General features: G+C 45.3%; 1 protein-coding gene across 9 annotated transcripts in view; it reads left to right on the top strand.

Annotated features, from left to right (window-relative positions):
* The window catches only part of LOC144722320 (zinc finger protein 40-like), a 100617-nt gene that overhangs the window by 50223 nt on the left and 27470 nt on the right, over positions 1-22924 (top strand). For 5 of the 9 annotated variants that reach the window (XM_078600482.1, XM_078600481.1, XM_078600490.1 and 2 more), the window contains exon 2: positions 21001-21078. In XM_078600482.1, the coding sequence (XP_078456608.1) occupies positions 21001-21078 (78 nt within the window). Of the gene's footprint in view, positions 1-7435; positions 7685-7758; positions 7821-21000; positions 21079-22924 lie in introns of those variants that run through there. The other 4 variants (XM_078600488.1, XM_078600487.1, XM_078600484.1 and 1 more) reach the window with 3 other exon arrangements.

Here is a 22924-nt window from a genome sequence, read left to right as displayed (position 1 = left end):
AATGTATCTCTACTACATCCATAGTATTGAACTCCCTTTCCCCAGCTACCCACGCTGTCGACTCCCCTGTCCCCTACTCAAGTTCAGGCTCAAGACCTTCCATTTCCCCTCTGCTTACGACTATCTGTCTCTCTCGAATATAAATGGCCTATGTTCTCTACAGCATTTAGAGATTCAGTGGCATTTACATGGGGATAAAACCAAATTGTATTGTGATTGTACTATCTTTGCAAGGAAACTCTGTGACGACATAGTGTCGCCAACATTTTTGTTGTTTTTTTAAGGCCAATGAGGAAATTGAGAGCAACTGTCTTCGTAATTTACACACTGACCACTTGGCTACTGAGCCATTTACAGATTGATTAATATGTACCTCATGCTTTAAAAAAAATTACGATACACTGTATAGTACCGTGAAAGCAATTTGAGGGAAAATTTGAAGATTTTAGGCTAATTTTCAGAGCAGTTGTCTTTCTCTGCAGTGGACAGGGTCAAGTAGTGTATATTTCCAGTTTGTCTGGTCTTTTGTTGGTCTCACAGTTATTGATTGCCTAAAATAACCTCTCAGAATGTCATGGCACTGCATTCCTGGTGTTGCAACTAAAGATTTTGTTTTAAAAATAGCTCTTGTTTTTTTTCTCCCCATCAATCGCATTTCTTGTGTCCAGCAAAAAATAGATATTGTTAAAATATACTGCACACCGAAGGTAGAGGTATTTGGATTGCAAAGCATCATGGGAAAACACCCCCACAATGCACTGCAATCCGCAGCAGACGACTGATAAAACTTGTCTTCGTTCGTAAGAGTTACCATAAAACCCCGTCTCGCAGAAATAGGGGTTTTCAGTCAATTATCTTGAAAGGATTTTTCTTCATATGCAAATTTGAGAATCTTCATATCGAAACATTCTTAAAAAATAATTTCATATCAGGGCCCCAAGATGTATAGTGGAGCCTCCAACTATTATGCACTTGCTCTGCTACGGAGAAGTACCATTGCTAAAACCTTACCTGTTGTATACTTTATCACTTTAGGGCATGGTCATTGACATGTTTGGAGTTTTTTAGAATGTGGCGTTGGTTTTCGTTGGTTTTAGGTGCGAGTTGTAAACTCCACTGTTCCCAACGGCTGATCTTTTGTGGTCTCGCTGTGTGTGCAGTCGTTTTCTGTTTGTAGAAGAAGTGTGCAGATGATTGTGTGTGTGTATGAGAAGCAGCGGGGAACGGTAGCGTAACGATTAGCGCGTTGCACTACGAACCTGGCAACCCGAGTTCGATTCCCACTCACGGCCAACACCAGTGACGATTATCTGAACCGGTCCTGGGCCACGCCTAGGTCGACTCAGCCTCAACTGAGGACCTGGTGCGGTGTGTAAACATCGCCACTAGCGAGACAAAGACGGCCGGGCATAGTGTTGGCCACTCACCGCCTCGTGTTCCATGCTGCCCTTCATATGTGCACGCTAACAGCACTTGCTCCAACAGTCTGTTAAGGCTACATGGGGGATCTTTGTCTTTGTGAGAAGCAGCATTCTCGTGAAATCCGCAGAAGAAAAATCGCGTTTAAAAGGAGTAAGAACTCTCATCACACAAAAGTGTGCTTGGGTACCCTGAGAATTTCCGCAAAGTTGGAACTAGAAAATGAAAAATGCTAACACAAGTTTATAAATATGCACGAATCCATATTGCTCGATCAGTTTATTTTTTGACACCTTTGCTAGAATATTGCATTCACTGGTAGCCTGTGTAATTTAAGATGCATTTGCATTTGTGAAAATTTAGCAGCGTTTTGCTTCTGCAAAACTTCCTGTCAGGATTCATTGGTGGTAAATGTCGGAACTTGTAAATAAATCCCCGATTTAAATTGACCACCAGAATATGGAAATTCATAATACTGTATTGATTTCAGACTTAGGAGCACAATTGCAATATCTTGTCGTTCGTTACTAACCAACTCAAGTAATCAATTACAACTATTGCTTACTCAAGCACTAATTGAATTGCTCTATATAGGAATTTAGCCTAGTAGAGATAGCAGGTTAAATTAATTCCATTTCATTTATTTAATCATATTATAGTTCAGCGATATTGAGCATCTTTTTTCATGATGCCATTTAACCAGAGGATATTCTATTGATATACATTACCTTTATTTTAATGGAAATCTGATATCCATCCGAGCAAATGACTATCCTTAATTATAATAATAATGTTTACCCTTATATCAATGTGCTGCTGGACGAAGGCTTTCCCTACGCTGTGTTCATCATGGGGTATATTTGACCATACTTCGCTGCTCTAGTCACTGTGGGTTGGTACCACTCACAGTAACCGAGGCAGAATGTTTATCGCCGGGTTCATAGCGCAGTGTGCTGATCACTGTGTCACAGCTCTTCCCTGCCCCTTTGCTAATTTTAATTAAAGTAAATTTAGTGCGAACATTTTGAACACTTCAGATCTTGGTTGTAATACACGGAGGTCCACTATTGCAAATGATTCCCATTGGAGTGAGTTCATCAAGTATCCGAGTGCCAGAGGTGTGGACTCGAGTCATGTGACTTGGACTCGAGTCAGACTCGAGTCATGAATTTGATGACTTGCGACTCGACTTGGACTTGCATAACAATGACTTTGTCCCACCTATGAGATGTGGACTCGAGTCATGTGACTTGGACTCGAGTCAGACTCGAGTCATGAATTTGATGACTTGCGACTCGACTTGGACTTGCATAACAATGACTTTGTCCCACCTCTGCCGAGTGCGCACACATACAACTATGGTGTATGTATATATATACTGTGTATATATATGATTCACATGTTCCAAGGTTCAGCTCGCACACAAAAAAACCCCATGATACCGCAGGTACAAAGGTTAAACCCACAGGTTGGCATAAACCACAGCAAATGCTCCTTGTGCCTGTGGCGAGTACGCGCCGTGCTACCTGCCTGTGGCGGTGGGTAACTGTGGCCACCGCAGTTGTATATAATAACTCGTGACATTCTCCCAAGGCACTCCAAATGTCACACGCTTCCTGGTGTGTGTGTTGCCCCCCCCCCCCGCCATACGTAATATTTTCGGAACTCCAAACGAGAGCTGGAAGTGCGAAAAACATTATCGCGCGCAACGCCAAAGCTCTGTTTTCTGCTCTTTAAACTTTACACAGGGCGATCCATTTACAGAGACCCCACTAAAACAATAGGGAGAAAAGGCTACAGAGGAAAAACGGTATTTTTATTCAAAAGTGTTTACACGTCTCCCACCGAACCCACTGCACTCACCACATCCTTTAACAAATGTCCTCTGTAGGATAAGTAACCGTCATGCTTTCACAGCAGTCAAACAGCTGTTGGGAAAAAAGTAAGATAGTCCTTAGAAAGTGGTGGGGTATCTATACACGGATCGCCCAGTACGTAGGCAATGATGTTAAAGGTTTTGGCGTAGGTCTCTGAAAATCTTCAAAGTGGGCTAATCTTGCATCATAATCACTGTTGTATACGCCCATTCGCTGTGTACATCGACTCGGTGAGAATGATGTCATGTGAAGGAAAGTCGGTGTCAAGACTTTTTTTTTTAACGCGAGTCCTGCATTGGGATGTTGAGCCCGTTACAATTTAAACTGTGTTCTGCTTGATTACGAGTCGTGTAGTGATCTTGCCAGAAGTTACGTAATGAAGCTGAGGCCATCCATTTTGCTTGATTGGATATAGGACCGTGGACCCAAATCAAATCACCCGAGTGCATTTTCTATGAAGTACAATTCTTATACCACAAGGCTTTCCTGAAGGCGCTGTTTTACAGACAATTCTAGTCTGCAGTAATTGCACAGTAGTGAACGGTGTTGCCGCAATGTGGCTTTACCAGAGTAATTAAAAAATTTGGCCATGTATATGGAATGTGAAGTCGGCACACGTGGCCTACTGCAAATAACATCACGAGATGTTGAAACCCTTTCCGATAATGTACACGTATGGAATCGAATAGATTTCGAATGGAATAAGAAGTAAAAAGCCATGCAGGGAGGGCATGTGGCACAGTTTGGCGCCAGTTGTCGCAGAGTGCGGTCATGTCGCTACAGTTCTCTGTGGTGAGCAGAGTGCTACGTCTCTATAAATAAAATTAACGCTGAACCGCTTGTGCGTTCCGAGATTCAGTGTTGAACGGGACCCCACACCCTGCAATTTGCAGACATCTCGGACCAGGAAAGGGTTAACGTCCACGGTGAAGCAGACGGTGCCTATTCTTGGGTTAATCCACTTAGAATATTAATCAGGGCGGCCACTGAGCTCTAACCACAAACCTTGTTTGTTAAACGTTCTCCCACTCGCCAATATATAACCGTTCATGGCTTCATTGATGTAGGTCAATTTGCGAGTATTTTTTATTCGAATTTGGGAAAGTTGAAAACAATGAAATCGGTGACACAAATAAATAGGGTTGTTAAGCGACAACCGGTAAACCGGTGACCATTGTCAGAAATGGATCGCCGGTTCCAGATGTTAGGAATCGGTAACCGTTCCGAGTGGAGTTATCTTCCTGCAATGAAATCACTGATTGGCACGAGCAAACCGCACTTGGGATAAGTCACCGCGCGTGGTGTATTAGCTCTCGCTTCTCGGTTACAAGGTAAAGGTGCAAGCCCTGCCATCGATGGCTTCCTTCGCCACTGCTGACAGAAAGCCCTCCACTAGAGCGAGCTCTAGGGAGGTATTTTGCCTACTCTTCCAAGTGCTGAGCGCACCCACACTATACCCCCACTATATGCGACCTGCCGATCGACTCATTGCGGTGTATCGATTTATACTGCGCTGTGGGTAACGAAGTAGCACCGTTGTTTGAACTGGTGTGTCGGAAGATAGTCGAAACGGCGACCTCTGCATTGCAAGTCCACTGCGCTAACCATTATGCCGCTGTGGCAGCTCCCTTAGTTTCTCAGTTAAAAAGGTAAACAATTGATGTTCATTCATCTCAACATTTCTATATGTGGGGAAAAGCAGTGCTTTTTTATTTGCTTACAAGCAATGCACCAAAAAAATATGATTTTAACCACCCTATTAATAATTACTGAAACACCCATACTTAATTTGGGTATTGTGTGATGTGAATAAATTGATAATTTCTCATGCTTGCTCTTCAAATTCCAAATTATTTAAAGTTCAAAACCACCTTTAAAATCCCCCAATTAAGTAAAGCGTAATTTAAATACAGAATAAATAATAAATATTTTCGTGAAAATCAAAAAGTCCGATTTTTGCATACGGTCCGGATTTATTTTTCATAATTTCAGAAAGAAAAAAAACTTTCTTTTTGCATGTGAAAGCCCCCCCCTTCGCCCCGCCTACCAGTGGAGCCTCACTCACCTCCAGGCTCCAAGCAGACAATCGGCAGCCACCAGCAGGCAGGCAGCGGAGCCATGCCATTGGTTCGCTTTGGCTTCGGAGAAAGGTGGACACGCGGGGCCAATTCAGGGCAAAAAAATTAGGGGTAAACGTTGTCTCTACGCAAACTTGAACCAAAAAAACGATGGCGAGTGCAGTTCTCGCGAAGCGCGTTTCCTCTTGCTGGAAGTCACGCAAATCGTGTCTGGGAGGGAGGGAGAGAGAGGAGGGAGGGAGGGAGCCGACAGGTTTTTGGAAATGACAGCCTGGAAACCCTGTGGAATGTCTAAGGTAGACCGGTGCCGAAAATCCCCTGCCAATTTGGCCGCCCCAGTGTTGGAGAAGGCTGACTTACTTTGGGACTGGGCACGGAGTTGAGTGGAATGGCAAGGATGGATTTGCGGGTGTGCGTGTGGACTTGAGAGAGGCCACACACACACACTCTCTTGGGGCTGTGACAGCTGCTGCTGCGATAGTGCAGAGTGTGGAGTGATTTCCCCCGGTCTCCCTGTGTCTCAATGCAGATACAGCATCGCTCCGGATGTTCTTCTAGTGCAGCTATATGGGCACACGCACCCAGCACATTTCAGACTCTCTTTTTGTGGCTTGAATTCTGTTTATGTCAAGTCTAAAGACCTGTCTCGTCGCTGTTGCTTGTAATAGATTTGTGTTCAATGTCTCTAAATTAATCTATTGCTGTATTCATACTTTTTTCGGTAAAGTCACGTAGGTAAAAAAAAAATAGAAATAACTAAATTAAATGTGATTTAATTGAGTAATTAAATTAAATCTGTGATTTTATTGAGTTATTTTCATTTATTAATTTATTTTATTATTATATTTTTTTTACCTACGTGACTTTACCGAAAAAAACCTAAGAGTATGAATCCTTGCAGTCACGAATGCTTCAAATCTAAAATTACGGCTGTATTCTTTGGGTCTTTCGGAAAAGTCGTCACGTAGATTGGTTCAAAGAAAATAACAAAAAACTACTTTTTTTCTGATGACGACCGCTTGTGTTGCGATACAAACGTCGTAGTTTTTTTTGTTATTTTCTTTGAACCCAAATAATATGAATTCCTGCAGTCACGAAAGCTTTAAGGCAAAATCTATGGCTATTTTAAGTCACGTGTATACTCTTTACATCATGTTTGCATATTTTTGTGCAAAAATATGCCATTTCCTTATCTCACCCATGTGACATTTCTCCCCATCACATGTGTATATCCTCAAAAGTCGCCTTGTATATTTTGACACCACGAAGCTGCGGCAGCATATTGTAATAACGTCATATGTACGATATATCGTACGAGTTTCAAAATTATGCGCACACAGCAGCAGTCGTAACACTTGCACGCGGTCTGGCACACGTCCACTCGCATATCGCCACACACACAAGTACAAACACACACACAAGTACACACACACAAGTACAAACACACACAAGTACAAACATAAGTACAAACACACACACACAAGTACAAACACACACACACACGTACACACACACACACAAGTACACACACACAAGTACAAACACACACACACGTACACACACACACAAGTACACACACACACAAGTACAAACACACACAAGTACAAACACACACAAGTACAAACACACACAAGTACAAACACACACATAAGTACAAACATACACACACACAAGTACAAACACACACATAAGTACAAACATACACACACACAAGTACAAACACACACAAGTACACACCCACACAAGTACACAACAACCGCCATTCGCCACTAAGTGGCGGTGACGTCACCACGACGCTTGTGCCAGGCCATGTGCACCTCGAGGCCACGTGAAGTGTCGACCTACACACACAGCCTGGAGCGTGACGCTGCCGAGAGGAGAGTGGTGGTGGTGTGGGGTGGTGGTGGTGGTGGTGTGGGGGGTGGTAGTAGTAGAACTTGGGGGGTAGGGGAAAGGTATTTGCCTTGCAAACACAACCGCCTTGGCTGCTGCTGCTGCGGTTTTGAAGGCAACGTCACAAAAAGGCATTTCCCGAGTGTGCTGCTGATGCTGCGTAGCGCTCGCAATCGTCTCGGGGTGTGTGGGTGGGTGGTGGTGGTGTAAGAAGAGAAGCGTTGGGCTCTCCCTTTGCCTTCCAAGAGCCCAACCCCCCGCCCACCACCACCACCGTCACCACCGTCACCGGGGCAGTCCCCCCCACTACTTGACACGAGCACAGCGCTCGCTGCGCACTCCGCTCGCAGTCTCAGCTCAGCCCGGCGTCGAACTCGAGGTCACCGCAGCCGGAGGAAGACGGCTTCGTGAGTGTGGGTAAGGGGGGGTGGGGGTGCCCAAGGTGTTGTTCCCCACCGAACGTAAGGCGAAGTTCCTCGGCTTTGTGAGCGCCGAGGGGTTCCCCTGCGGGAGATTTCTCCACGTGGGCAGCGTGAATGGATCGGCGAGGCAGGCAAGTTGATGCACTTTGTGTGGGAGAGACCGCTCGGTAACGTGGTGTGGTGACTTCCTTGTGACCGTGCCTCTCTCTTTCTCCTGGATTTTGGATTTTCTGTTTGCACATAGTCACATAGTCATTTAAGATGTTTTCTTGTTCATGTTTTTTGTTTGTTGCGGTTGCACCCGATTCAAGAGACGAATGGCTCAAGGGGCTATGCCAAATAAATGAAACTGACAACTCTGTCGAACCTCGCTCTCGTGAAACGTATTCAGGCACTCGTTTACCTGCTTGAGCACCTTTCAACAAGCAGCGTAAGGCACGCAGACTTGAAGGTTGCTGCTACTTGTTCTCATCAAGGGGCATTGTGGAGGATACATTTTGTTTGTTATCGTCGGTGTCAAAATAAAGAAGCATTTGGTCAGTGCTGTGCAGACGTGACAAGGCGAATGCATGGTGTGGGGTGTGAGGTTAATTCCTGTAGCGATTTGACATTGATGTGTGCGTGGGTACAAATACGTGCTCACAATGCGCAGCAAGCAACAAAGTTAATTATTGCGTGCAATGTAGAGAGGGGGCTTTTGGTTTGAGATATAGAGGGGTGCTCTGTCAAGCCGTCCTTTTCAAAGCGTTGTCTTTCGACCGGTCAACTCCTGTTTGCATGTTGTACTCACGCCGTACATGCACACTGCTGCTTCGAGAACGAAATAACCGCGCGTGTTGGATACGAGGAAACTAAAAAAAATGGCTTATCGAAAATAATTGTTTTAATTTTCATTCCCTGTAATAGACTGTTAATAATGTCGCCACACAGGTATTTAATGTTAGGATAGGTGAAGCTGGTGGTGGATGGATACGAGAGCACGCCCATCACGAGCAAGGTCACGTGTGTGCTTGTGTTCAGAGCAGTGTGCTTTTATCAGAAGTCGTCCCTTTGCCTTGGGCCCACCAGTTGTAAATGCAGGTGTTTCTGATCGGAACGTTGCTTATATTGAGTGTGCTTATGTTCTACCTTTTACTCTACTTTATATAATAATTATATAACAAAACAACTTAAATGGGGCATTATCATTGTACATAGCCAGTGTTTGATTTGTGTATTAAAATAGCTTTAGACAGTAGTTAAATACATTTGTGTTATTTATACATCAGCAGTGAACCGCTGAGAGTGTATGAAAGCAAAATGGGCTTTGGACAAAATTCCTTGTCTTGATGACAGCTGTACGTAGGCATGGATGTGGTGGACTCTTGACATTTTAAGCACAATTTTTAGTTGGTCTGCTACCGCACAAGTTTTGACTAAATTTTCAAACAACCACAATTTAGCAGCGGGCAGATCTTGGCTAATGGTGATGACGACTACTTTTGGTTGGGATTATAGACTAAAGCGCCGCTGTCGCATTTACACATCACCCCAGGAAAGGTGTGTCACTCGCCTCGATCGTTGTGTAAAATATGACACCCACACACACACATGGTGAGAAAAAACATCGCACTTCATTCTAATCGGGCCCGTTGCGTGGTGAAGAAATTCCGCAAGTCGATGTTCTCTCCGTTCAGTAGGAATTCCCATCTGGCAAACATGTGCAGTAGTGCCCAAATATTACAATTTGTCACAGAATTATGGGAGAGTACCCAGAATGCTGTGCAAGTCCAGCAAAGTGTGTTTACGTTCACAGGAGGCCGATCTTATCTACAAGCATCCAAAATAACAAGGCGGCAAAACGGCTAGACCATATCTTATCAGTTACACTATGAGACCTCCTTTACCAGTGGCAAAATATAGTAATAGGGTTTTACCCTTTCAACTGGTACAAAAACTGACACCTTTATACAAGGCATCATGTTTGCAATAACCACAACACAAGCAGTCAAAATGCAAACAAAAAGAAACAACTCTGATGATGATAATGATATGCCAACACCAATGGAGACAAGGCTCTAATAAAAGCTGCCTCGGGTGTGGACCAATCAACTTCAAGGACAGTGCATCATCAGAGTTGTTTCTTTTTGTTTGCATTTTGACTGCTTGTGTTGTGGTTATTGCAAACATGATGCCTTGTATAAAGGTGTCAGTTTTTGTACCAGTTGAAAGGGTAAAAACCTATTACTATATTTGATCAGTTTCACTATCAATACGTGAATCGTTGGCATATTAGAGTTCTATCTACAGCCGCACAGTTTTGCCTGTTTGGTGTTATGTACAACGAATCCTTCCCTCTACAAATTGTGGGGCTCCATAAAAAAAATGAATTGGCACAGCCTAGGGGCTTGTTAAACAACTCAACATGCTCTATAGTTGTCAAGATGTTGTGGCAATTACTGTTGTTGTCTCGGCTCATTAAAGACAATTACCTTAAGTCATTTTGTTGAAAGTGGCTTTGGTGGCATCGGGTTACGATCGACCACGCTGGGGTGAGCGTACACAAAGTTTGACATCCTCGCTTGGGGAAATTTGTGGGAGCTGGAGCTAAAGTCAAAGTTGTCACGAACGTTTAGAAGGATGCCTAGTGCAGAAATCCTTATAGAGTAGTGCACACAGAATTCGCTAAATTTGTTTAACTTTTAACGTGCGTGTGCTGGTGCTGTTTAAATGTAGCTGAAACAATCAATTATGGCCCAGCTGGCAAAACTGAAGCTTTTGCTGAATAATTGCGGGACTTGGGTTATGCAAAACGTCCCTGGTTGATTCGTGGGGGCTACTACTAACACGGTTATGCGCTTGTGCGTTAACCGCGGATCCAGAAGCCGGGAGAGATTGCTCTGCAGCCCAGCAGAGGGCACATTTTTGCAAAAGCAACTGGCCACGAAAGGACTTTGTATCGGCTGCAGGGAGGGAAATCCTATAAAGCCAGTGTGAAGTGGCTGTTGAACGGATCCCATATCAGTGTGAGGAGGTCTTGGAGCGTTGGCTCTTGAGTGTGCATGGATGGGCTCCAGTGGTGAAGTTGAACTCTTAATACCTGAAGTTAAAAAGAATAATGTGAGTTGGTGAAACAAAAAAAATTAACACGAGTAATAATTTTCATGCCTTTTTCACTACTGCTCAATTAATGCGCCTCCCCTGCACACCGTGTCGGTCGTGAGAGGTTGTTTGATCATACTTCATCACACTGGCCATTATGAGGTGATGAAGTGGTGGATGGGGTCAGGGGGCGAGGTGGTAGTTGGGGTGTGGAGAGGGGAATCCCCTTGGACTACCTCCGATATAATCACCGATGTTATCCACGGCGGAGAATTAAACTCGTGTCACTGGGCTAGCCATCATACCGCCCGACTCGGTGAGAGTGCAACACAATTGGAATATACATTTTATATGAATTCATGCCTTAACATATGACATTGAGTTGCAAACAATAGCAATGCATTTAATTATATTCAACGTAAATGGCCCTTATCCTGGTGAGAGCCCAATTTTGAATTATTATTTTTCTAAGGAGGTCGTGGGGGTCTATTGTCTTTTGTTTTGATTTGCAGATCATTTTCACGATTTGCACTTCTGGGCCACAACACCAGAACACAGTGTGGCTGTACCCTTGTGAATTATGTCACGGGGACTGTAGCACCTATTTCTCAGAAGCCATTGGTAAAAAGACTTTCCTAGGCTGCTACGATGAGAATTTAACCATCGATTTCATGCAAACGTAAATCGGCTCCGTTGCAAACGTGCTGTCCAGTTTGCGTAACTGTGGAGTGTGCAGGCGGTGCAACTGCACCAGGGCCCATGGGACCAGAAGGGCCCCAGGACCGGGCTATGAAGATGAGATTAATTGAACCGGGGGGGGGGGGGGCCCATATTTCATTCCTTGCAGCAGGGCCCATGCGACTTGCGCAATGCCACTGGTGCTCACCACTCGGGTCATCCAGTCTCGCAATTAAACTCGTCTGTCAACTTTCGCTTTAAGCAAGTTAATGCTGTAGGCAGCACACAAACTCGTTTCAAAATGGCTTCAGTGTTGCAGAAGGCAGCAGCCCACTCAGTGGGGAATTTACGCTGCAAATCGGCTCGTGTTTGGCCGTACCTCCAGCCAAGTTACGGTAAACGGTGACGGTGCGGTGAGCTTTGTGGAGAATCGCCAAGTGCCATGCCCACGCAGCGTGAGTCATGGCCTCGGGCAGGCGGGTGTGCGGGCTTGAGCATGGCACGACTGAGTCACACCGTGCCCTCCCGGCAGCGACACGCAACCCATGGCACGGGCCCTCTCTCGCCCAACGTAGCCAACGTCTGAAGTGGCAACAACGATAACAATAACAATGGCGACAAAAGCAACAGCAGTGATGATAATAGCAATGGCTATCATTATCAGCCACGAGCAATCAACTGCTGGATGGCGTGTTAACGTTATGCCCAGCCACCTGCACACGAGCTGATTCCATCGCTCCATCTACCAACCCTCCCACTCTTCCCCGAGTGTTGATTTGCACCCTGGCCCACATAGATTAGCACGGACGGCCGCACTAATAACAATAATAGGAATAACGTGAGTGACGATAATATCAATGGCTAATTCTAGATTTGAAGCTTTCGCGACTGCAAGGATTCATACTCTTAGGTGTTTTCGGTATAGTCACGTAGGTAAAAAATAAAATTAATAGAAACAAAATAAAATAATAAATCACGACGTTTCGGAGGCAACGCAAGTCTCCGTCATCAGGTGGGACCGTCACAGCTAGATTTACTGTATCAAGTGAGGCCCTCACTTTACCGAAAAAACCTAAGAGTATCGATGGCTAATCGTTTTCAGCTGTGCTCAATCCACTGCTGTATGAAGACATCCCTAATCAGCCGCCATCTTTCTCAGGTGTGCGATGCAGCAATTTGCCACGCACCTGCACTCGAGCTGGATTTCATCGCTTCCTGTCCTCAGTGGACCTTCTCTCTCGGACCGTTTCTATTTTTTGACTGCCACTTCTGTCCATTATTTTTGACAAATTGGGCAATATCCCTCCTAGCAAAAATGCTATAACGATGCCTTTAACAATAGCAACAATGACAGCATTGACAACAATAGCATGATTACAGCAATAAGGACAACAATGACGGTCGTAACAGTTGCAATAATAAAGCAAAAATAGTCCTCTAAGTGGTTTTCCGCTCAATTGAGTATTGGGTGACATGGAAAATCCAACTTTCTTTGGCGGGGGTGGGGGGCAAGAATACCTATATGACAACCAAGATATAATTTCTACAAACCGTGGCAAGCATTATATCCACCCCACAAGTAAGAAATGGCTGAGTCAACCCACCACCATGCATTTAAAGGTGCAATTTTTCTTTTGATAATTCGTAATAATTTCTATGTGCAACGCACCACACAGTGTATTCACTCACACTCACTCCCGTAGAGAGAGAACAACGCAAGAGGCACGATAAACCACAGACGAGCAGGAAGGCAGCAGCCAGGTGGTGAACTGGTGGAAAATCCCCCCCCCCCCTAAGCTCTGTGGTCAATATATATTGGGGCGCCACGGTGGTGAGATGTTAACTACCTCGTGGGTTCGATCCCAACCCTTGACGCCTGTTTTCTTTGGAGTTTGCATGTCTCTCTCCCCGTGGTGGCGTGGATTTTTCTCCGGCTCATCCGGTTTTTCCCTCCATTTAGAAACATGAGAGTATTTGGGCTGCTGTAAATTTCCACCTGATAAGCCACTTTGTTGAGCAATAATTTGTGGCCAGGTCTCTTCTGAAAAAGTGCTATATAGCTCAGTGGGCCTTACCTGGTAAAATAAAAAAATGTTAATACTTAGGTGTTATTGGCCAAATCATGAGTGCTTACATGTGAAATTAAACTGGAGCACCCGGAGAAAACCCATGCGTGTCAGGGGGCACAACTCTCCCATACAAACAGAACATGTGGAGTCCACATTTTTGCTGTTCTGCATTTTCTTGGTCAGCCCAGGGTATGGCGCCTCCTCTACTCCATTTGTGCGATCCATCAACTCTCTTCCTCCACAGTGCTGCATTACAGGCCCACGTACATTGGCACCTCCGCCTCACTTTTGCGAGCTGCGCAGTCTACTGCCGAGCTACCTGGCAGAATTTACTTATTCGGTGGAGTATTCACACTGTACATTACCTTAGACAACAACGGCTATGATGATCATTGTCTCGATAAATACAGTGGAACTTTCCTTATCAATGACCTCTATTATCCGTGTCTTTTGAGCAACAACTCCACTTATATTTGTTTTTACTCCAGATAAGTGCTGAGGCGTCAGCATTATATTCAACTTTAGAGGTGTGCTCAAAACATGGTCGCATTGGGTGCTAAGTTGGTCCTGTTGCCTGTGTTTTTTTACTCCGTGAATCTTTTTTCCGTGCACATTTCGCAGGAATGACAAGCTGAGTATAAAAGCCATCCCATTATCCACGTTTATCTGTGGATAAGAGGTATCACCAGGAAGCGGTTTCCCAGAAGTGCTAAATTCTTCATATTTGTACTTTTTTTTCCCAGATAGGAGTCGTGTGGTAAATGCATTCCATTTCATTGCATGAATAAGAGGACTTATTTTTGTGGGTAAATGCAACGAATAAGATTCACCAATAGCAACCCCCCCCCCCACATCAAAGTGCCACCAATAATCATACTGTATTAATATTGGTGATACAGTACTGGCAAAAGTGGAATAAAGAACAAGATGAATAATAAATATTGATTTGAAGCTTTCGTGACTGCAGGAATCCATCCTCTTTGGTTCTTTCGGTAAAGTCACGTAGGTAGAACATTTTTTTAATTGAAAAATTATTGTATTTTTCTACCTACATGACTTTACCGAAAGAACCAAAGGGTATGAATAATAAAATCATGCAAGCATTTGAATATTTCCTGTTTTTCTACAATACAGCATTTATAACTTATTGGACTAGTCTGTACTGGAAAAGACTCGTCATTCTATCGATCTTGGGTCATAAATCAATTCTAACTTGAGGCACTTAAAGCCAACTGCACTGTTTTTAAACATTGCCGGTGCTATGCTTGAAACTGTTCGCACCTCATGGAGAGCCATGCAGTCAGTGAAATGGCAATTGGAGAAGTCTGTGCCGGCATTCACATGTTTATTCTCACAAGAACTGGAAACTTAACTTTCAATTTTTAAAGCCTGCCAGGCAGGCGTCACTATCGTGTGTGTGTGTGGGGGTTCGTCATTTCTTTAAAAGATTACACGCAATTAATGCCTTAGCCACCCACAAGTAGGCTTACGCGATGCTTGAGGCATTTTGCCACAATCCGGGGTTGCAATTCGATTCAAGCGTTTATCATATTTCCCGTTTTCTCTCCATTGGTGTTTTTTTTCATCTCGATTACACTGGTGTTCCCGTTGTAATCCTTATTGTAACAATATGATATCAATTTCACAAATAGTCAATAATTAATTTCTAAACGCACTACTTGACACATTTTCAAGGAACAGCAGCAGCGTAAGTTGTCTTCCGCGCCTCCTTGCCCGTAGTACACGCTTCTTTTTCACAATCTCCTAATCTAGTTGCTGATAACTTCGCCTTTCAAGGGCACTCTTGACAAAACAATTCACCGAACTTCATTTCACAATAGCCGATGCATTCATGCGGTGTTGCGTCTGTACTGTCATGTTTTCTCATTTTCTGACTCGTATGACCGCGGGTGAGGTCCCCTAGCTTTCATTCCAAGAATGTGACCAAAGCAGCATAGTTACACACTGAGTTAACCATCACAGCATCCGTCAGGGTGCAATCGTAGCACTAACAGGAGGGACACTCAGCCCCCGTACATTTTGTGGCAAGCATTCATCTCAAGGAAGTAACTGGGTGGCTTCAGGGTGTGGCTGACGATGATGCATGTGGCGGAGCTCTGGCCAAACGCTGCTGAAATCTTCAGTTCGAATCCCAGGCTCCCACTTGAGATAAAACTGGTTTCTCAAGCGTAATCGGCGTTTGACGATCGCTGCCCAGTCACCAATGACTGCACAAGAAAACAATTGTAAACAAAATAATGCTGTGCTTAACACGTCAGCCTAGCTGTGAGGGCTTATAAATGTATACTGTAATTTGTTTGGCCAGGAAAGCCCCAACTGACTCTCTAGAATATTTAAGAAAGGCCCTTTCTAGATTTGAAGTTTTCGTGACTGCAAGGATCCATACTCTTGGTTCTTTCGGTGGGACAGCTGGGGCGACCGCTTGTGTTGCGATCGAAACGTTGTAGTTTTTTGTTATTTGTTATTTTTTTATTGTATTTTTATTTTTTTATTTACCTACGTGACTTTACCGAAAGAAAGGCCCTGTTTGTTTTTTTTCAATTCCTTATGTAAATATATACCCACATGCGAGGGTATAACACTCAAACATCCACACAGATAGTGAAAATTATAAAGCAATTGTTATGAATGGGATGAATCCATCGGAGCCAAATATTCCAACACATTCTCACCGAACCCACATCGTTGTTGTTTGAAGTTTAAAAAAAGCACAAGCAAGAAAACTCTTTGCAAACGGGCAATCTTTATTTAAGTGCTGAGAATTCTACCAACAGTGGGGAACAACAACAACTAGGCACCCAAGTGCATCTGCATGTGCATAGAGGTGGCCCTGATGTGGCATGTGCCACTCGTGTTCAATGATGGAATGGAACTGATGATGCTGGAAGCATAGTGTTGCACACCATCGTTATAATAATCCGTAACCAATACACTGCTTGATAGAGTCCGTCCCCAAGCCGCCACCATATCTTACGTTCCTGAATTTAAACAAAGACAAAGATCCCCCATATAGTCTTAACAGACTGTTGGGCCAAGTGCTGTTAGCGAGCACCTATTAAAGTCTGCACGGCACACGAGGGGGTAGGTGGTCAGCACGGCGCCCGGCCACTTTTGTCTCCCCCAGTGGCGATATTTACACACTGCACCAAGGCTGAGCCGACCTAGGGGAGGCCCAGGACTGGTTTTGATTATCGTCACTGGTGTTGGCTGTCAGTGGAAATCGAACTTGCGTCGCTGGGTTTGTAGCACAGCGCGCTAACTGCTACACTGCCGCTCCCCACAATTGAACAATCCGCCTAGCACCTACAAGCGTGCTGATTTCATCATTCCGTATCGGAGGCCGCCACTGCATCATCATTCTCACACGCTAGCCATCATCCCTTGTCTCGACGTGTTGCTGTCCAAACCCGCATACCTTTCTTAGCAGTAATAATCATGTCTTTGTTCTCAATTACAGTTGTTTCTCTTACAGTTTCGAATCTTAACTCCATGTATACGCATCAATTCCCACTCACTCAAAATGCCTTTTCATATTCTTGTTGCTGCTTTCATGCTCCCATTGCTCGCTGTGACATTCAGTAATTTCTGTGTCGTGTTCTCTGATGTTACTTTCTCAGTCTTTTCCTTATTGTTTTACGGAGTCCCAAGCATCAATGGCTTAGTTTCGCGTTTACGTCTCTTTTACCATCTCTCGTATTACTCGGCAAGTCTTTTGTGGTTTTAGAGAATATTTTGCTCTGCTTGCTGTTTAACCTTTGCCCCCACTTTCAACGCACTATCCCTAACTCCCCCATCCCCGGAGGCCCTCATACATCCAGCAGTGGATTGACAAAAGTGATTTACATGTTAATGTTTACAATCAAGCACTTGTGTATCAAAACACGCTTGAAGTTTGTGGTTTCCTGTGGAGCTGCTGTCACGGGCGTAGTTCACGAAATTGAAAATCCCGTGTTGGCAATGCACAGCCACTCGGCATTGAAAAATTTAACAAATATTTGAACCGGCCCTACCCCACTTTATTGTTCTTTACAACACTGGCAATTTGAAAATAAAGTAAAAAAATCTATCCTCACGGCACTAATACTGAGATGACAAACCACGCGAGCTGGTATTGCCACCCAGTTCAACCAATCTGTTGTGCAACCATTAACAAGCTGGGGGAAACGCCAACTGTGAGACCCTGCCAGGGCATTTGCGTATGAGTCACATGTTACGCATGGTCATGTGTGCCACGGGTGCCTTGAGCGTTGTGTTTGGGGGATGTGAGGGCGGTGGTGTCAGTGTTTTGTTTGCTTGGTGGTATCGTGGTTAGCCCATTGCACTAGGAACCCGAGACCCGAGTCCGATTATCGCTCATGACCAACACCAGTGGCGAATATCTGAACCAGTCTTGGGCCTCCCCTAAGGTGACTAAGCCTTAAATGGCAATCTTGAGAAGACCAAGATGACCGGGTGTGGTGCTGGCTGCCGTGCCGGACTTCAAAGATGTTAGCTGAAAGCACTTTGCCCCAGAAGTCTGTAAATGCGATACCGGGGATCTTTGTCTTTGTGTGGTACTCTTTGTAGTATTGTAATTGTTGTCGCGATTAACGCTCGCGGTGTAAATCGGGCATAGATTCGTCGATGTCGATTGTTATGCTCATGATGCATAAATCGAATTGCGTATCTTAAGAATCGGTTTTCATTTCATCAAAACGTTGCATGTAATGTGGCTGACGCGACCGCTGCAGTGACGAGAGGCAGCCGCGTTCACCGCAGTGGAACAACGAAAGACAATCGACCCTTGAATCCCGACACTTGCACACGAACAACAGCAAACGCTCAGCGTGTCCCGAGTTTTTGTCTTTCCCCGTGCAAGGTCAACATTAGAGAGACAAACGCGGCCGTGTATCGACTCTTAACGGGTGTTCGCCCCAACGTTCCCACCAGTTGAAAAGGGGAACCGCGTCTTTGTCTTGGGAAGGGAGTTCATGTGTGTGTGTGGGGGTCACGACAAGAGAAGGCTGCGTGACAGACACATGGGCGTGACGCACACACCTTCCAACGCCCACACCTCGCGTATCCTCCTGCCCCGAGGCTCCAAGTCAACCCCCCCACGTCTTCCTGTTCAGCCCCTTGAGGGACATCTGATGCCACTTCCAGCTCGGCGCGGGCGTCTGCCACTGCGCAAAAGCCCCCACGCCCCCAGCTGTCCCACTTGTGGACAGGCTGCCTGGCACAAAGACAAAAGGTCCACCCGTATTGCCTTCACAGATTGTTGGGGCAAGTGCCAGTTCAGCCTCATTTGAGGCTGAATTGACCGAGCTATGGGAGAGGCTTGGGATCAGTTCAGATAATCGTAACTGGTGTTGGCCGTGAACGGGAATCTATGTCGGGGTTCGTAGCACGGCAAGCTAACCACTGTGCCACTGCTCCCCGCAGACTCCATCGCACACTGCCATATATGACATCACCGACGCATTGCGTTGCAAGCACCCACACCCCCTCGTACGATAGATACGCTTCCTCTTTTTTTCTGTATGTGTGTACAGTGCTTGTCGAAGCTATAATCACAGTTGTAATATAAGCCACACATCCTCACCTTACACTCTCAATGTAAGGGTGTGTGGCTAATGATACGAGCACACTTCAGATATAAGCACAGTTGCACTTGCTCCCAAGGGGTGTGCTTATATCTAGCATTTGCTGTGCTGTACTGTCGGGGCAAGTACTTGTTAGTGAGTGCCTATTATCACAATCTTTTATTCAGCCTGGAGGGATCCGATGAGCTGTGATGCTCTTTTTGCACAGTTGTCCACTATGCCCGTGCTTCCCTATTAAAGGCAGTGGTGGGTTTCAGCCCCTTGGACTTAGGGCGAGAGTTGACCGGGTGGAGACCAGGGTCAAATGTGCGACCCACCCATCGCCACCAAACCTAGGCCTGGAAGCTGGGTCACTGCGATTGAGGAGGAATGTGCTCACACTCCACACGCACAGACAAAATATCCCCCTGTGTAGTGTTCCTTCCATTTGTGGCAAAGTGCCGTTGGTGAGGTCCCCGCATATGGCTGTTACTACACCTGGTGGCATGTGTCTCCCCAGTGCTGATGTTTGCAACACTGTATAAGGTACTAAATTAAATTTTAAGATTGAGTAATAGAAGCAGGAGAGGTGGTGAAGGGGGTGGCGCAGGACAAGTTCTAATACAACTTGCCACTGGTGTTAGCCCTGGCCAGGAATAAAATTCGAGTTACTGGGTCCGTAGTTCAGTGCACTAACCAGTGCGACACCTAGGGTTGCCACAGTCCTGGAATTGGCATCTGTGTTCGGGTGGCAGCAATCTATATGTGCCGACATCTGCTGGTATTGTATTGAATCTAATCACGGTAGACTGAGAGTTGTCTGGGTTTGGTCCGAGCTGAAAAGGTGTAAACCCTGGCACCAGCACTCCATACATACACACACATTTGCTAACACACAGGCGCGCACGGGCACACACACGCACGCGCTCCCCTACCTATCATCGGTGAGGTCTGAACGCGAACACATTTTGTTGTGACGCTCTACTCGGGGACTCCAGTTTCCTGGGGCATGACTCGTCTTGTGGAAAGTGTAAGTCACGTGAGCTTCATCTCTCGGGCAGGGACACAGAGAGCCCCAGCCTTTCTCTTCCATCAATCACAAGCACTCCAAGGCCCCCCTTTGTGTCCCTATCCGGGCCATTCGGTGTTGTTGAGATGAAATTAGATTTGGTCAGCTCGTCACACGGGTTTCCTGGTGCAAGTTCTGTGCATGCTGTTCGAGTCGTGGACTGTCTCCTGCCCCGATGTGCTGTGCTCGTAAACCGGATATGCGGAAATGTCAGGGGGTGAATGAAAGCAAACAACTGACCAAACAAAATATGTGAATGATGGTGCTGATTAAGCGCTCTCTATCTTTAAGATGCCTATCTCCGCTTCAACCGGCAGGTTGCTGCCTTGACCGCGCGGAACTTGCTTGTTGTTTTCTGGTTCGAGTAGGTTTCGGCGGACACGCATGTGGTGGGGTAAAGTGTGGGTAACTCCCAAGTATGGAAGAGTATGCCAAATGGCCTTTAAATGGACTCTCTTGAGCTCCCTCAAGCGGATACGCTCGCGCTATCAGTGGCGTGAGCAAGCAACTTCAGGCTTCCACCTTTTTAGAATACAACAAGAGTGGCAACTGTACACCTGCTTTGTCCTTAAAAGGACTCATCAGGATTGCAGTCTGAATCATCAGCATGCCACAACCCTCCCCCTCCCCGTCACAGTCGTTATCAACCGACGGGGAAGTCTGCGTTGTGCTGCATTACTTATTTACTCGCCGCAGCAATAACGTGCACCTTTGGAAGTTTGCCGCACCCTGCAGGGGAATTTCACTCGGTGTGACTGAGAGCGCCGCCGTTGATTTGGGGGTTTCGTGACGTCGTGCCAAAGCCTGTCTGTCGCGGTTTTGTCTGCCGCAGATAAACGAGAGGAAGCCAAGAGGGAGCTCGTGGGCACTGCTCTGCTGAGGCCACCGTCATCAGGAGCCAGCAGCACAGGTCCGTTACCGCTCGCGCCGCATCTCCGCGCCTTCCTGTCGGGAAATATCGTCAGTCATCGTCAGAATGTTTAGCCAAGTGGCTGAGTGTCTCCAGTGGGCAGGGTGCTCACCGCTGAGTCACTGCTAGGGACTGTGCAAATCCTACAACCGGCCTGGTGACTTCTACTTGGAGTTTTAACGATTCACGGGTGTCCGTTGCGCCCCACCCCCTCTAAGTATATATTCAATTCAAAATTTGTGTGAATTTATGGTGATGCTTTGAATCAAGATGAATTATTTTCTTAGCAGGGGTATGTAATGGCCATGGCCAATCGTGGCTTCTAGGATCATAATCATCACATTTGATACAACATTTAACGAATAAAAAAAAAGTTGATTCCTACACACGTGATCAATATGCAAGTATTGCGAGCTTAAGTATTTATATGAATAGAGGGATTGATGCACCGTCACACCTCTAACTTATACTGAGTATTACCAAAGCAGTAGCAACCGTGAACAAACACTACAGTTGAAAAAAAACATTTAACAGTTGATTTAAGAAGGACATTATTATTTATGACTGTTATTCTTAATGCAGTAAGCCTTGGCAAAGGAATTAATTTAAATCTTCACTTGCCACTTGACATATTGCAAAATTAAAAAAATGTGCTCATAAATGATTGGATTTCAACTTGGTTCTTCACAATAGGCAGAACCCCCCCCCCCCCTTTTGTTTGCTGTTTTTTTTGTGTTTTGTTTAAAAACCCCAACTGTTATGGAAACGGTTTAACCCTGCCAAGAATCGCGGCGTAAGCCCTCGCCCACCGCAGACTCTTAATGCTGCGCCGATGGCAAGGAATGCGGTGGGGGGGCGAGCCCGTCCAACCGTTGCGTGTCCTTTTCGCGAGCAGATGTTGCTCCGCTGCGGTTCCCCGGTGTCATTTCCTTCTGTGAAGTCGAACAGAAAATGAGCTCACTTCTCAGGCCGGCGCACAACTTGAGCCGCTGCTGCGAGTCATTTGCGTGGCCGTGTCACTGGCATACCGAATGATTCGTAAGTTTAAAAAAATGAAGAAAAAAATCTTACCGCCCCCCCCCGCCGGATCCGCCCTTCTTCCCCCGGTGGTTTCCGTCGGGTGCAGTAAAGTCTGTTGAAAGTGGACGTTAAAGACAACCCTGTATTGTCATTTGTTAAGGGGCGGGCAGTTTGTTCGACAATTTCGTCGATTAAGGTCCCAGATTGGCTTTTTTTTGTGCACCTAATTAATTTGAGACGTTATTTATTTATTTACTTGATTCACCAGACGAGAGAAAAAACACTCCTAAAGACTATTTAAGTAGAGCGCTCTGTGGAATGTTTGGGCATTTGATGTTTTTTTGAGTCTGCATACGCGTGGAGGAAGCGTGAATCAAGTCGAAGTGTCTCTCCGTGCTCTCATGATCGTGACGGCTGCGTAGTTTGCTCATCTCCTTTGCTGGCCCTGAGCCTTTGGTGGAAATTCCACTTTCTTGACGTGGAGGCAAAGTCTCTCCCCCGTAGGTGATGCAAATAAATAAAAACCTAAGGGGGAGGGGTTTTGGCAGTGGTGTACAAGGAAAAAAAAATTCTGTAAAAAACCCACCACCTGCATCATTAGCAACTGCTTTCAAATAGAAAGTATACAGTAGTAAACATTAAAAAAGCACCGATTTTTATATTTTCATATTATAAGGCAATATTTTCTGACATAGGTGGTGAGTTTATTTGTTTCTCCACAGGATACTTTTGAATTAAATTTAGAATTGAATGTGAGTAACAATATAAAATTGGCTCAGTTTAAGCTGCTAATTCTCACCTGCTGTCGTTTAAACTTGAGCGACTC

Source organism: Lampetra planeri, chromosome 14 (assembly GCF_965212315.1).
Source record: "Lampetra planeri chromosome 14, kcLamPlan1.2.h2, whole genome shotgun sequence".
Classification (NCBI taxonomy): domain Eukaryota; kingdom Metazoa; phylum Chordata; class Hyperoartia; order Petromyzontiformes; family Petromyzontidae; genus Lampetra; species Lampetra planeri.
Note: the sequence above shows the minus strand (reverse complement) of the source record. Positions and strands in the feature narration are given on the sequence as shown.